At 51.5% G+C, this 12,797-nt stretch overlaps 1 protein-coding gene across 8 annotated transcripts in view; it reads right to left on the minus strand.

Annotated features, from left to right (window-relative positions):
• Positions 1-2,338: 2,338 nt before the first annotated feature.
• ACAD10 (acyl-CoA dehydrogenase family member 10) overlaps positions 2,339-12,797 on the minus strand; it is a 47,657-nt gene continuing 37,198 nt past the window's right edge. For 4 of the 8 annotated variants that reach the window (XM_004276744.3, XM_033399971.2, XM_049698191.1 and 1 more), the window contains exons 14-21: positions 9,263-9,403; positions 8,630-8,767; positions 8,416-8,506; positions 7,354-7,512; positions 6,485-6,657; positions 4,239-4,382; positions 3,161-3,238; positions 2,339-2,558 (exon numbers count right to left, since the gene is read on the minus strand). In XM_004276744.3, the coding sequence (XP_004276792.1) occupies positions 2,418-2,558; positions 3,161-3,238; positions 4,239-4,382; positions 6,485-6,657; positions 7,354-7,512; positions 8,416-8,506; positions 8,630-8,767; positions 9,263-9,403 (1,065 nt within the window). In that variant the 3' untranslated portion in view covers positions 2,339-2,417. Of the gene's footprint in view, positions 2,559-3,160; positions 3,239-3,818; positions 4,383-6,484; positions 6,658-7,353; positions 7,513-8,415; positions 8,507-8,629; positions 8,768-9,262; positions 9,404-12,797 lie in introns of all 8 variants that reach the window. The other 4 variants (XM_049698194.1, XR_007471769.1, XR_007471768.1 and 1 more) reach the window with 4 other exon arrangements.

The following is a 12,797-nucleotide window of genomic DNA, read 5'->3' on the forward strand; positions in this document are numbered from 1 at the left end:
ACAGCACCCTCGTCACTCATCAATCACCCACCACAGCACCCTTGTCACTCATCAATCACCCAGCACAGCACCCACGTCACTCATCACCCATCACAACACCGATGTCATTCATCAGTCACCCAGCACAGCACCGTCGTCACTCATCAATCACCCAGCATAGTACCCACGTCACTCATCACCCAGCACAGCACCCAGCACAGCACCCTCATCACTCATCAGTTACCCAGCACAGCACCCATGTCACTCATCAGTCACCCAGCACAGCCCCCTCGTCACTCATCAGTCACCCAGCACAGCACCCACGTCACTCATCAGTCACCCAGCACAGCCCCCTCGTCACTCTTCAGTCACCCAGCACAGCACCCTCGTCACTCAGCAGTCACCCACCACAGCCCCCTCGTCACTCAGCAGTCACCCAGCACAGCCCCCTTGTCACTCAGCAGTCGCCCAGCACAGCCCCCTCGTCAGTCATCAGTCAGCCACCACAGCACCCTCGTCACTCATCCGTCACCCAGCACAGCACCCTCGTCACTCATTAGTCACCCAGCACAGCACCCAGGTCACTCATCAGTCACCCACCACAGCACCCTTGTCACTCATCAGTCACCCAGCACAGCACCCACGTCACTCATCAGTCACCCACCACAGCACCCTCGTCACTCATCAATCACCCAGCACAGCACCCAAGTCACTCACCACGGTCTCAGACACTCACCACCATCCCCCACTTGAGATGTGGGCCCCTTTATAATGGCAACTTGACCTGTTTTTTGCACATTCCCCAAGGCCGAGACCAGTGCCTGGCCCAGAATTCGGGTGCAGTTGACAGTGGGGAGTGGAATTATTTCACCGAATGGGAGACCCTGGATGAGGGGCTGCTGGAGGCCACATCTCTATGACTCGCATCCTTCAGGCAGTGTCCACTCTGCCGCCCCAGGGCCTCCCCACTTTGCAGCACAGTATCTGAGGGAGACGTGGGGTTGCTCCACTGCATGGCTTCTATTTTCATCCCTGCCGCTGCACTACTTAACAAGCAAGGTTGACAAAGTTGAGGGCCACGTGATACAGCAGGCCACCAGCCAAGCACTTCCTTTTTCAAACCTCCTCCTTCCTAAGGCTTGAAACAAGAAGTCAGGATGCTAGAACCCTGCCCGAGTTTGCAAAAGGTTGTTTGCCAGAGTAGTTGGTTTGACAGCAATTCACTGGGGGGGTCTGAATTTATTGGGCGCTCTCTCCATTAAAGCAGTCCCCTCAAGGGGGTCAAGTCTGCAACGCAGCAGATGCTGGGACGACGGTCCCTGCCCATCTGGTCTGACCTGAAATGGGCAGCTGACGGCCACATCATCCCAGATCATGACATTAGCAGTCCAGGTCCTAACAGCCAGTGGCTTATCTCTGACTGCCACCTGGGCTCATGGGACACCCATTCCTTGAAGAGCTCAGACCTCAAATGAGTATGTCCACCTTTCTCTGCAGGGAGAGTACTGCCCTCTGAATTGTAATTGCATGTTGCCCACCACCTCCCCTCCCCACAAACATTCTGACTATAGAGCAGAGGGAGGAGTGGGCCTCACACACCAGAAAGCCGTCGTCCTTTGCTGACCTTTACATGAGCAGCTGTGAGGTGGCTGATTTGGGACCGACCGGGGTCACCATGTCTGTGTCCCCCATGCATTTGGGTGGGCCGATGCACTGGGCAGGATCTTGTGTAAACTCAAGTATGAGGAGGCACCTGACGTACTGAGACAGGGGAGCTAAGGTGTGAGCCTTCATTCTCCATTCTCTTTGTATGACATAGAACATTTGTGATGTCTCTGAGGTATATTTTCTTGTTCTTTCATGTTTCCAAAGTCCCTTTCCAAAATAACACCTCAGTGTTCTGTGTTTTGGACATTCAAAGGAAGAAAATCAGATGGCAGTGGCTTCATGGCTGGGGTTTCATTCCTTTTTCCCAGGAGCACTCCCGCCCTGGGTCTGTCGGCTGCAGCCATCAGCTGGGAGCGGGGGTACGGAGGCACAGAGCAGCGAGCGAGCACGGGCACCCCCCCCCCCCCAGCAGGACTCCTAACGTTCGTGCAGAGTCCCACAGCCCTTATGCGCCACAGCCAGAGAGAAGGGGGCCTGGCTGCCCAGCCGGGCGCCTGGACTGAAGACCAGCTCTCCACCCTCTATCCTGAAACCCACTCAGCTCTCAGCTAATCCCCTCCCTCCTTGTCTGAAACAGGCAACTCCAGGCTTCTTACAGAAGTGTCTTCTGTGGGCACCCACCAAGGCTGAGTTCACAATAAGGATGGAAGGACAGAGCTGCCGGGCAGGGTGCAAGAATCACACATACCAGGTCTTTCAAAGCACGTCATTTAAAGTTTTGGGCACCACAGGCCTGACAGAGATGATCTGGCTCCTGCAGTCCCAAAGGTCTAACTGCAGCGCTTCAGCTCCATCTTGGCCACTGCCACCCTGTGCACCTCATCAGGGCCGTCGGCAAAGCGCAGGGCTTGAGCCCTGGTGAAGAACTGAGCCAGTGGGTAGTCGCTGCTCGGCCCTGCTGCTCCGAAGGCCTGGCAGACACAGAGCGGGAGGGGAGGAAGCCCTGGGTGAGCCCTCGTCTCTGAGAGCCCCAGGAACAAGTGCCTGCTCCTAAGATCTCAGAACGGCTCATAACAGCCTCCTTCCCAAGCTTGTCCCCTGACACCTGTGTGATAACAATGTTCTGGAAGACTTCAGGTGGGGCCGCACTTGCCATCCCAGGGATGCCAGACTCCCAGGTCTGCTCTGCTAGGTGACTTCTGCCATTGGGAAATCCCTCTGTTGGGGCCAGGGATTGAGATTTGGGAAGGAGGAATCCCTGCATGGTTAGGAGGCTGGGCCTGCTGAAAGAAGGACCTAGGTTCCCCAAATCTGAGCTCAGCTCCTTTCAAGCTGAGTGACCCTGGACAAGTCACTTCACTTTCCTCTGCTTCTGTTTCCACATATTCAAAATGAAGGTAGGAATAGAACCCCTCATAGGGTTGTTCTGAGGAGGAAAAGGAAAGTCACATGTGGTGAGTGTGCGACAAAGGGCGGCTATTAGTTTACAGAAGGTTGGGCAGCTGAAGGAGAGGGAGTTTTGCATCTGTTGTAAATGATTCAAACGAATCAGTGATCCATCGTCTGTGCTCACCTGAATAGCACGATCAGTCACTCGGTAGGCCGTGGACGGGGCCCCCATTTTAATCATGGCAATATCCAAAGCTGCAGCCTGCAAGGAGGACGAGGTGTGGTTAGGAGGGCAGACCTGAGGGCTGAACACTTGGAAGAACGATCAGTTTCACAGGGAGGAGTAGAAACAATAGCTCAGAACAGAGAGCTGAGGTCCCGCTGGACCACAGGCCTTGCCTGGTGCGTGGTCCCTGCCCAGCACTGACGGGGGTGGAGGGGGCAGCGGGGTGACTAGGAAGGGCCTCGGGGTGTTGTGCGGTGTGAGTGGCTGTGTGGTCAAGGAAAGACTCAGGGTGTCTTCCCAGGTGACGGGCAGCATCGCCAGCACACACACAGGGCAGGGTAGTGAGTGGCTTGTGCCTCATTCAGGGTCACGGCCAGCTGTTTCCAAAGGGTAAGTGGAACAAGGCCAGCCAGGACTCTGGGGAATTGAGCGGCAACGATCTGCCCTCGGTCTGGGATTTTAATCGAAGCCCCCGAGAGCCCTCATACCCGGCACTAGATTGCCAAGAAACAGGGAACTTGAGCCTGGGTCAACCCACTGCTACCGAGGCCTCTCGGCTAAGGGGTGGAGGCCCCATGGAGAGATGGAGAAGGCAGGGGTCAGCATGGCATTGTACCTGGCTGTTAGAGGCCCTCAAAAAGAGCCATTTAAAGAATAATGTCACACTTGAAAATAAAGCTTCTCCTCTGGCTAACTCCATGGCTTACTCTTAGTTTGCTGGACGCCCGGAAGTCCGGGTGGGGCCGTAGCTCAGGCTGGGGCCCTGGGGCCCTATCAGGTCCACTGTCTTGAACCCAGAAGGTCACTGAGTCAGTAAGACAGAAAGTTCAGTCCTCTTTTATTGTACGTTTTCCATTTTTGAAAAGCTGCCCAAGTAGTCCCAAGGAGAGTTGAAGCAAACTTATTTATGTCAAGGAGCCAAGTGCTTTCTCCATGGTTTGCTGAGTGGGGAGGGAAGAGTCAGCATCTAGAGATTCCCGGGCCTGCGTCCCTCACTGCGACATCAGGACCTCTGTGAGGCCCCTCGGCCCTCTACCTTACTTCCCGCCACGTCCATGACATGGGCAGCTTTCAGCACCAGCAGCCGGGCCTGCTCGATCTCCACTCGGGACTGGGCAATGTCTGCCAGGACCGTGCCCTGCTCTACCAGAGGCTTCCCGAAGGCCATGCGGGACTTCGCCTGTGGACACAGGAGACAGGATGGGAGGCATGGGGCTGTGCCCTGCAGAGGAGGTGGGTGGAAGCACACAGGAGAGGGCTGGAGGGGAAGGGGGGCAGAAGTGGGACTGTGCAGTTCAGGTGCCACTTTGCCAGCTCTCCAGCCACTGGAAACTCCCAGGGAGAAAAGCCAGAAGCAGACAACGTTCGTGGGCACCGTGGAGCTAGTCAACGTGGTGGCTGCACAAATTACCTCCAGGAACCCCTTTACTCCATCCATTCCGCTCCTTCTGGGCAGGCTCGGCTGCCAGGCAGGGACAGTGCTTGATCTGAGCTGCCTCTGGCCCAGGGCTACTCTGGGAACTAGGCAGTGACTGTGGGCACCTCACACAGGCAGGGGAGGGCGCCCTCTGCTGACAGCAGGGCCTGCTTCATGTCCTGGGGTGCCCTCAGGAGCAAAGTCTGGGTGCCAGACCCCCCTCTCAGGCAACTGTTATTGCACTGGGGATTCTACAGTCTTTGAAAGTTACAAGCAATCAGAAAAACTTATAAGGGGGGCTTCCCTGGTGGCGCAGTGGTTGAGAATCTGCCTGCTAATGCAGGGGACACGGGTTCGAGCCCTGGTCTGGGAAGATCCCACATGCCGCGGAGCAACTAAGCCCGTGAGCCACAACTACTGAGCCTGTGCGTCTGGAGCCTGTGCTCTGCAACAAGAGGGGCCGCAACAGTGAGAGGCCCACGCACCGCGATGAAGAGTGGCCCCCGCTTGCCACAACTAGAGAAAGCCCTCGCACAGAAACGAAGACCCAGCACAGCAAAAATAAATTAATAAATTAATAAACTCCTACCCCCAACATCTAAAAAAACAAACAAACAAACAAACAAAAAAAAACTTATAAGGGACCTATCCGCCACCCCCCCCCTTTTTAAAACTAAAAACAGTTAATGACACAAATAATATTACTCATGGCAGAAAATGTATCCATTTTCAGACCAAAAAAAAAAAGAAAAAACATAAACACCTGGTATTCCATCATCTAGTCACACTTAATATTTGGTGGTACCTTTTTGTATGCATAAACATACATATGCAGTTTTTACAAAAATATGGAGTCATACTCTTTATAATGCTCTGTAGCATGCCTTTTTTTTTTTCATTAAGAGTATCTCTCTATATATCAAGAAATAGATTTCTACAGCATCATTTTGGAATTTCACTGCATGCCCATAACCAGGATTATCTGACCAGGCCCCAGCTGTTAGCCTTATAGGTTGTTTCCAACGTATTATAGTCATGGCTGTGGTGAACCTCCTAGTATTAAATCTAATTACTCTCTTGAGACCAAGTCCTATGAGTGGAATGGCCACGTCAATACTATGGTACCTTCTAAGACTTCTGACACGTACAGTCAAACTGCTCTGCAGGATGGGACTGGAGACTATAGCTGAGCTCTTAAGAAAGGAGCATTTTCTTTAAAAAAAAAAAAAAAAAAAAACCAAAACCCAAAAAACTAGTCAGTCTCAACTAAAAAGCTTGAATCTCAGGTTTGCTCAGTAATCTGTGCACACCGGACCATCTCTGTTCTTTGGACAGTGTTTTGTGAGATATTTTGGAGGCTTGGGTTTGCTTCATCTCTGTGAAATTGATATCACCAATCTGAATTACCACTGCCAGCAACAGCTTTCTTTTGTGTGGGCTTGCAACCCTTGAGGGGGTCAAAGAAGAATAAAGTTTTGGATGTGCTTGGGGAGGAGGATGGCGCAAGGCTGAACGCTAGAACCCTAGGTTCTCCCTGGTATCTGATTTTTAAAGATGACCTGGTAGCAGGAATGGTCATCAGTAGACCATGACCCTGTGGACCTTGGAACCTTGCCCACTGCTGCTACAGAGCCTGGCCTTTTCCTTCTGGTCACCTCGACAGAGTGAGGCCCATTCTGCTCTGAATTTGAAACTTTAGCAAAGTAGCAGATGCAAAGCAAAGACAGGGACACAGCTTCTTGTAAAGAATATCACCTTGCTTCACCTGCTAAGTCTGCTCTCAGAAAACAGTTAGGATTTGAAGTTTGATAGGAAAACAGATGGGTCGTTCTGGTACAGAGACAGTCGCAAAGGGAAGTACTCACTCGGGCCTTCGTGAGCGCCAGCGCTCTCTCGGAGTACCCGATCAGCCACATGCAGTGATGGATCCTGCCAGGACCCAGTCGGCCCTGGGCGATCTCGAAGCCCCTGCCAGGGCCCAGGACCATGTTCTCCTTGGGCACGCACACCTGCTCAAACAGGACTTCGCCGTGGCCACCTGAAAGACCCAAAGGGTACCCCCGAGCCATCTGCCTAACTTGTTTTCCTCAGATGTGTTTATCTCATCTGCTGGCAGTGAGTTTATCTCATCTCCTGCCCTTTTGTAGCCTTCTAACTGGAACGTGGTTGAACATGTTGAACAGGGAGGGAAGGAAGGAGTCTATTAAAGATGGGAAATAAATCACTGATTTATAATATCAAATGAATAGTCTGGCATTCCTTTTATAAAACATGACTCTAACTTGGGCTGAATCTCCTTAGCGGTATGTGACTCTAACAATGTAGTGATCCTACAGAAACACCCAAGGCAGAATGTGAACATCATCAGCAGAGGGAAAGAGCCCCTGTGAGAGGACTTCCAGGCCTGGAGGTCGGCTGTCCACCCTGGGGTCTAGAAGAGAAGGTCTGGAGGGCACTTCCTGCCTCCTGCTCTGTCCTCTGTGGCCTCCTTACCTCACAGAGTCCGGCTTATCTTCTAAGGATGGAAGAGAAAAAAAATAAAGGGATAAATGCCTGTCTGAAATTTGCCTGCATGGTTGATACTCATGGATGGAATTGAAATGCAGGAGCACATAGCCTTCCAAATGTCATCATACCCTTACAGGTGTTACTTCCTGCAGTGGAAGTGCTGCCCAAAGCCTTTTCCCCAGGCCCAGACCCACACAGAGAGGCGAGCTGCTCCTGGGGGGCCAACCTGGTGCGTCCTCCAGCCCATATACCGTCAGAGGCCGGATGATTTTTATCCCCAGGGTATCCATGGGAACCAAGAGCATGGACTGCTGCTGGTGGCGTGGGGCATGTGGGTCTGTTTTTCCCATAAACACGCAGAGTTGGCAGCGAGGATCCAGGATGCCTGCCAGGAAAAGAGAGAGACCCCATCATCTGACGCGAGGGCCATCAGATTTCCTTACACACGCAGTCCTGGCCCAGGGAAGCTGAAGCCAGTGAAGAGAGAGGGTCCTTTAAGACTTCACATGATCAGATGAGGACGTGCAGGCCCTTGACCAGCAGTAAAAGCAATTGGTTTCTGTCCCAGTGAGGAAGGAATCCAACATCCTAAGAGCAGTTTTTTTTTTAAAGCACCAAGTCAAGTTGAAAATAGAGTTTGGAGACAAGAAGCTGAAAACTGCTACTTTATTACTGGCAGCCTGTTCTGCTTTGTTCCCACAGGCAGTGGAACATGATGGCTTTGGACACAGGCTTCAGAATCAGGCCAGCCTTGAACTCTGGGTTCCCTACTTGCTAGTGGGGGGCAAGTACCTTAGGCAAGTGACTCAAGTCACTTCTCCGTCCTAGTTTCCTTCTCTGTAACATGGGGATAATAACACGGACCTTCAGGGGAGGGGTGCGGACTCAGCACGTATGGAGAGCCCTGCAGAGTTAACGCCTGGTGAACAACAGGATTATGACCAGCCCTTCTGCTGAGGCACACCTGACCTCACAGCACGGAGGAGCCACCAAGGAAGTGACCTCCTGCCTTTCCAAAGGGAGATGCCCACAGCAGAACCAAGAGAGGGGAGTGAAGCAGAGGTTCCTGGAACTGTCACGTGGGGTCACCTGGTAACCCACGTAGAACCTCTGGTTCCCCCAGGGTTTGCTGCCTTTTCTGAGAACAGATACAGAATCTCCTTTGCATCAAATGGAAATGAAGCTAGTCCCTCCCCCAGTTTCTCAGACAACAGCCGGGCAGAGAAGACATGCTTATCAATGCAGACCCACATAAGCGTGATTGAAAAATGAATTTCAGGCCAAATACCTGAGATCCACCATTTGTGACCATTTATGACATAGAAGCCATCCTCCTCTTGGATGGAAGACTCAATGTTGGTGGCATCTGAGAAGGCAACCTGAACGACAGCACATTCTGATTAGAGCTGGTCCTGCAGTCCCTGATGGCAGAGTGCAGATGGGCTCACGCGAGGGTCTGGCCTGATGAGAAGGGGTACCTGTGGGTGACCCAAGCAAGGTACCTGGGGCTCGGTCATAGCAAAACAGGAGCGGGCCTCTCCCTCCAGCAACGGAATCAGCCAGCGGGCCTTCTGCTCCTCGGTGCCGTATCGCACCAGAAGCTCCACGTTCCCTGTGTCTGGAGCAGAACATTTAAAGATCTGGAAAGGAGAAAAAGCAGAAGGGTGACTCCCACATCCATATTCAAAACTTCAAACACCCCAGAAGCATGGACCCGGGCTCCTTCCAAGTCACAGGCCCTCTGACACCCTCGTGAAAGTCCTTCCTCTCCCCAAGGAAATGCAAAGACCCACGACATTCTGAATATAGCAGCTCAGAGCCCCTGAAGCTCAACCACGGAGCTCCTTGGGGGAGAGAAAGGAGACTGGAGCTGGTGGGCTGGGGCCCATGGAAGCCAGCCAGGCCGTGCTCACCTGGGCCCTAACTTCCCGAGTAGATGCCCACCCCAAGCTGCTTTCTTGCTGTGGCTCCAGCCACCTGCCCACAGTGTCCTCCCCCATAAGAAGTCTGAGTTTGCATCAGTGCTCCTGGGTCCAGTACAGCTGCAGGGAACCCCATCGGCCCAGGAGGGTGGCTGAACTCGTGTGGAAGATGAGGATTTCCTCCCACACTGAGAAGGACATTAAAGAAGGTACCTCAGGAGCGTACAGAGATGTGCCCATGACCTCACACAAATGTGCGTACTCTACGTTGGTCAGCCCTGCTCCGTATTTTTTCTCGGGATCAGTCTCCACTGGTAGAAAAACGTTCCAAAGTCCTTCGGCCTTGGCTTTCTCCTATCACAGGAAAAAGAAGTCAGGGATCCACAGACGGTGATTTCATTTTATTTTGTCCCGCGGAAAATAACGAGGCCAGTCCAAACCATCGGGCTGGATACAAACCCTGCAGATCTGTGGGAGGAGAATATGAGGGCGCCTGGAGATAGCCCAGTCCTAACAGTGACCATGGCAATCAGTTCACTTCCCTGATACCCGCATCCCAGGCGCCCTACGTACACCACCTCCATCACTGTTAGCATCACTACTGTCGCCACGACGCAGCTTAGAACTCACTCCATGAGCACAAAAGAGTGAAGGGTCCTTTAGTGAGCCTGCGGGGAACCAGCCTAGGACAGTTGGCGGCAGCCTCAGCTGCTTTGATGAGGTGCCTAAGGACATCCCCTGATCCAGCTTCCTTTATGAGGCACAACTTTGTTCCTGGGAAAGTAACTCTGGGTTTCTGAACGTAGCTCCCAACATGGAAACTAGGAAGTCTAGCTTGGGGGTTGGGAGCCCAGGCCCCGAGTCCCACTGCTTGGTTCAGACCCTGCCCCACCACAGCTGCTGGGAGACCTTGGGCAAGATACTGGAGAGCTCCACGTGGCAGTTTCCTCACCCGTGAAACGGGATGTCACCACCCTCGCTATCAGTCACGGCTACTGAGTGAGCAGTAGGAGTGGATGGTGACTAACTGATGGGAAAAAGGAACCGCATGGGAAGGTTATCAGGAGCTCAGATTAGAGGAGGCTCAGAAATGGACAGTAGCCCAGGCAGCACAGCTTAGGACAGACACTCTGCACTCCTGCTGTGCAATGAGTGAGGCCAGCTGTTTTCTCTCTTGAAAACACCGTTTACTCTTTGAGTTGCAGGAAGGGCCAGCCCGGCTGGCCTAGCTGGCTCAACATGCCCACTTCCTGGCCAGGGGGGTTGGGTTGGCACGTGGACTGACAGCTCTGCCAGACTGTGTCCAAAGGTGGGGAGGGAGGCCCCCAAATGAAACTGGGGTGCTGCTACCCAAAGAAAGGGGAAGAGTCTCTAGGCAGCCAACCAGTCCCACAACACCCACCTCACTGGGCGGCTGGGGAGATGAAATGAGGTAACACACAGAATATAAAGCGCTGGACTCAGAAGCTGGGGGCTGCGCTAAATATTCGTGATGATGGATAGTCTTCGCACTGGGAGGTGACCAGCTGGCTGGCTTTTCCATTACATTGGGCCTGGGCTCTAGGACATGTACTTCTAGAATCAGCACATACACTCATTGCTGTGTTAAGCTAATTAGCTCAGAGTGCAGCAACCAAGGAGAAAAGAAGGACAGATTAACTGGACAAATGAATCAGGAAGGGAAGGGGAAAGTAGGAGGGGAAGCAAGGGAGTTCCGAGAGCAGGGAGAGTAAGGGAGTAGATTAACCATCTCCTTGTGGGAGGGGAAAACCCACAGATTTGGGCCCAGAAGAGCTGGATTGAGTCCAGGTGCTATTATTTCTAGCTGTGTCCCTGGACAAATTCAATTCCTTATCTTTAAATTGAGGTTCTTAATGCTCACCTCACAGGATTTGTGAGGTGCTGTGTAAAAGTCAAATACTTCTCATTTATGGGTAGTAATGACACTTTGGATAAAAGCCACGAGACATAATTTCACCACACTCCCCCAAAATCTTAGTTGTCCTTATGGTTCCCACTTAGGTATGACCACAAGTAGAATGTACCCTAATCTAGGTTTTTCCCATGCATTCATTTTAGAGACTAGAGATGTTTGCGACATGAGTGTCTGCTTTTCCGATGCTTCTGTGCACTCCATAGGTACATCATACAGGCGAGGATTAAGTGTGCAGGCCAGTAGGTGGGGGATAGGGCATTTCACGCAGTAACAATGGGAGCACAGATCGGTAAGCACCTTTCTGATGAAAATTTGGCAATATTTATTGAAACTCAAAATGGCCTCATTCTTAGACCAGTATTTTTACTTCAAATAAATGATGCTGTAGAAACAGTAAATGGACACAGAAGCATGTAAGAGCATTCAATGTACCTTCCTTGCACAGGATCCAAACCACTTTTTTTTTTTTTTAAGATTTTTTTGATGTGGACCATTCTTAAAGTCTTTATTGAATTTGTTACAACATTGCTTCTGGTGTTTTCTTTATGTTTTGGTTTTTGGTCAGGAGGCATGTTGGATCCTAGCTCCCTGACCAGGGATTGAACTCACACCCCCTGCATTGGAAGGCAAAGTCTTAACCACTGGACCGCCAGGGAAGTCCCCCAACACCTTCTTATTCTGGGGTGCTCTCTCACTGTATAAATTTCGGTGGCATCAAGGCACGAGCATGGGACCTACACCTGACTGGCTGAAAATTCCCACCTCAATCCTGGAGTCCTGAGGAAGCACCCAGCAGAGACCTCCCGGTTGCTGCCCTAGTGACAGCCTTGGCCACGCTCCCTGCAGCCAGCCTTCCCTTGGCGTCTACTGGCTCCTTCAGGTGGCTCTTCAGCCTCCCTGTCCATGTTAGCAGCTAGCTGCTAACTCTGCTGCTTAAGTGACCTGGAGTGACCTAGACTGAGATCCCCACAGTGTCCTTCAGCCAGGGGCAGGGTAGACAAATTATGGTGCACCTGCAGTGTGGTCCTCTCAGGGGTCCATCTCCAGGAGCCGACGTGGGAAGGTGATACATCATCAAATAACATAAGCAAGTCGGAGATTCAAATGTATAAAACAATTTCATTACAACAGGAATAATAATAATATATATTAATATGTTACAGGAGAACAGAGCTGGGAGGCTAATAAACCAAATTGTTGACACTGATTAGCTCAGAGGGCAGGGAATTCTAGAGAACTCTTTCTATGTCATGAACTCTTTCTATGTCATGAACTCTTTCTACTCTTGCCATGTTTGAGCTCTGGTTACTTTGCGATAGGTTTGTAACTAGGAAAAAAGAGATAACGCTATTTCTTTTAAAGTAGGTGATGGTTGCATCACAGGCAGAATATGTGCTCCTGAAGACCTCAAATAACTTAAGAACTAACGCAAGCCAAGACTAATCCTGAAAAAGAACAGCAGGTATTTCCGTTATCAGCTAAAGTGGTGTCACTGTGTGTCAAGAGCATAAACACAGTTCATACTGGCCCTTTAACTTTGATGTTAGGGACTCTTTAAAGAGAGCCTTATTTAACTGATGCAATTTATATCATTTTGTTTCAAATTTACGAGATTCAGATATGCATAAAATGAGCCCACCTGCCTCAGAGTTATAAACCACAGACACGGCATTCCTCTGCCTGGCTGAGTATGAGGCCGAGACGCGGTCACACAGAAAGAGAAATGAAGTGAAACTGAGTGATCTAGAGCTGGCTCTTTCTAATGATGGTGGAAAGCGGAGATCATTCAACTCGGCCCCCCCATCTCTTCAC

Source organism: Orcinus orca, chromosome 15 (genome assembly GCF_937001465.1).
Source record: "Orcinus orca chromosome 15, mOrcOrc1.1, whole genome shotgun sequence".
NCBI classification, from domain to species: domain Eukaryota; kingdom Metazoa; phylum Chordata; class Mammalia; order Artiodactyla; family Delphinidae; genus Orcinus; species Orcinus orca.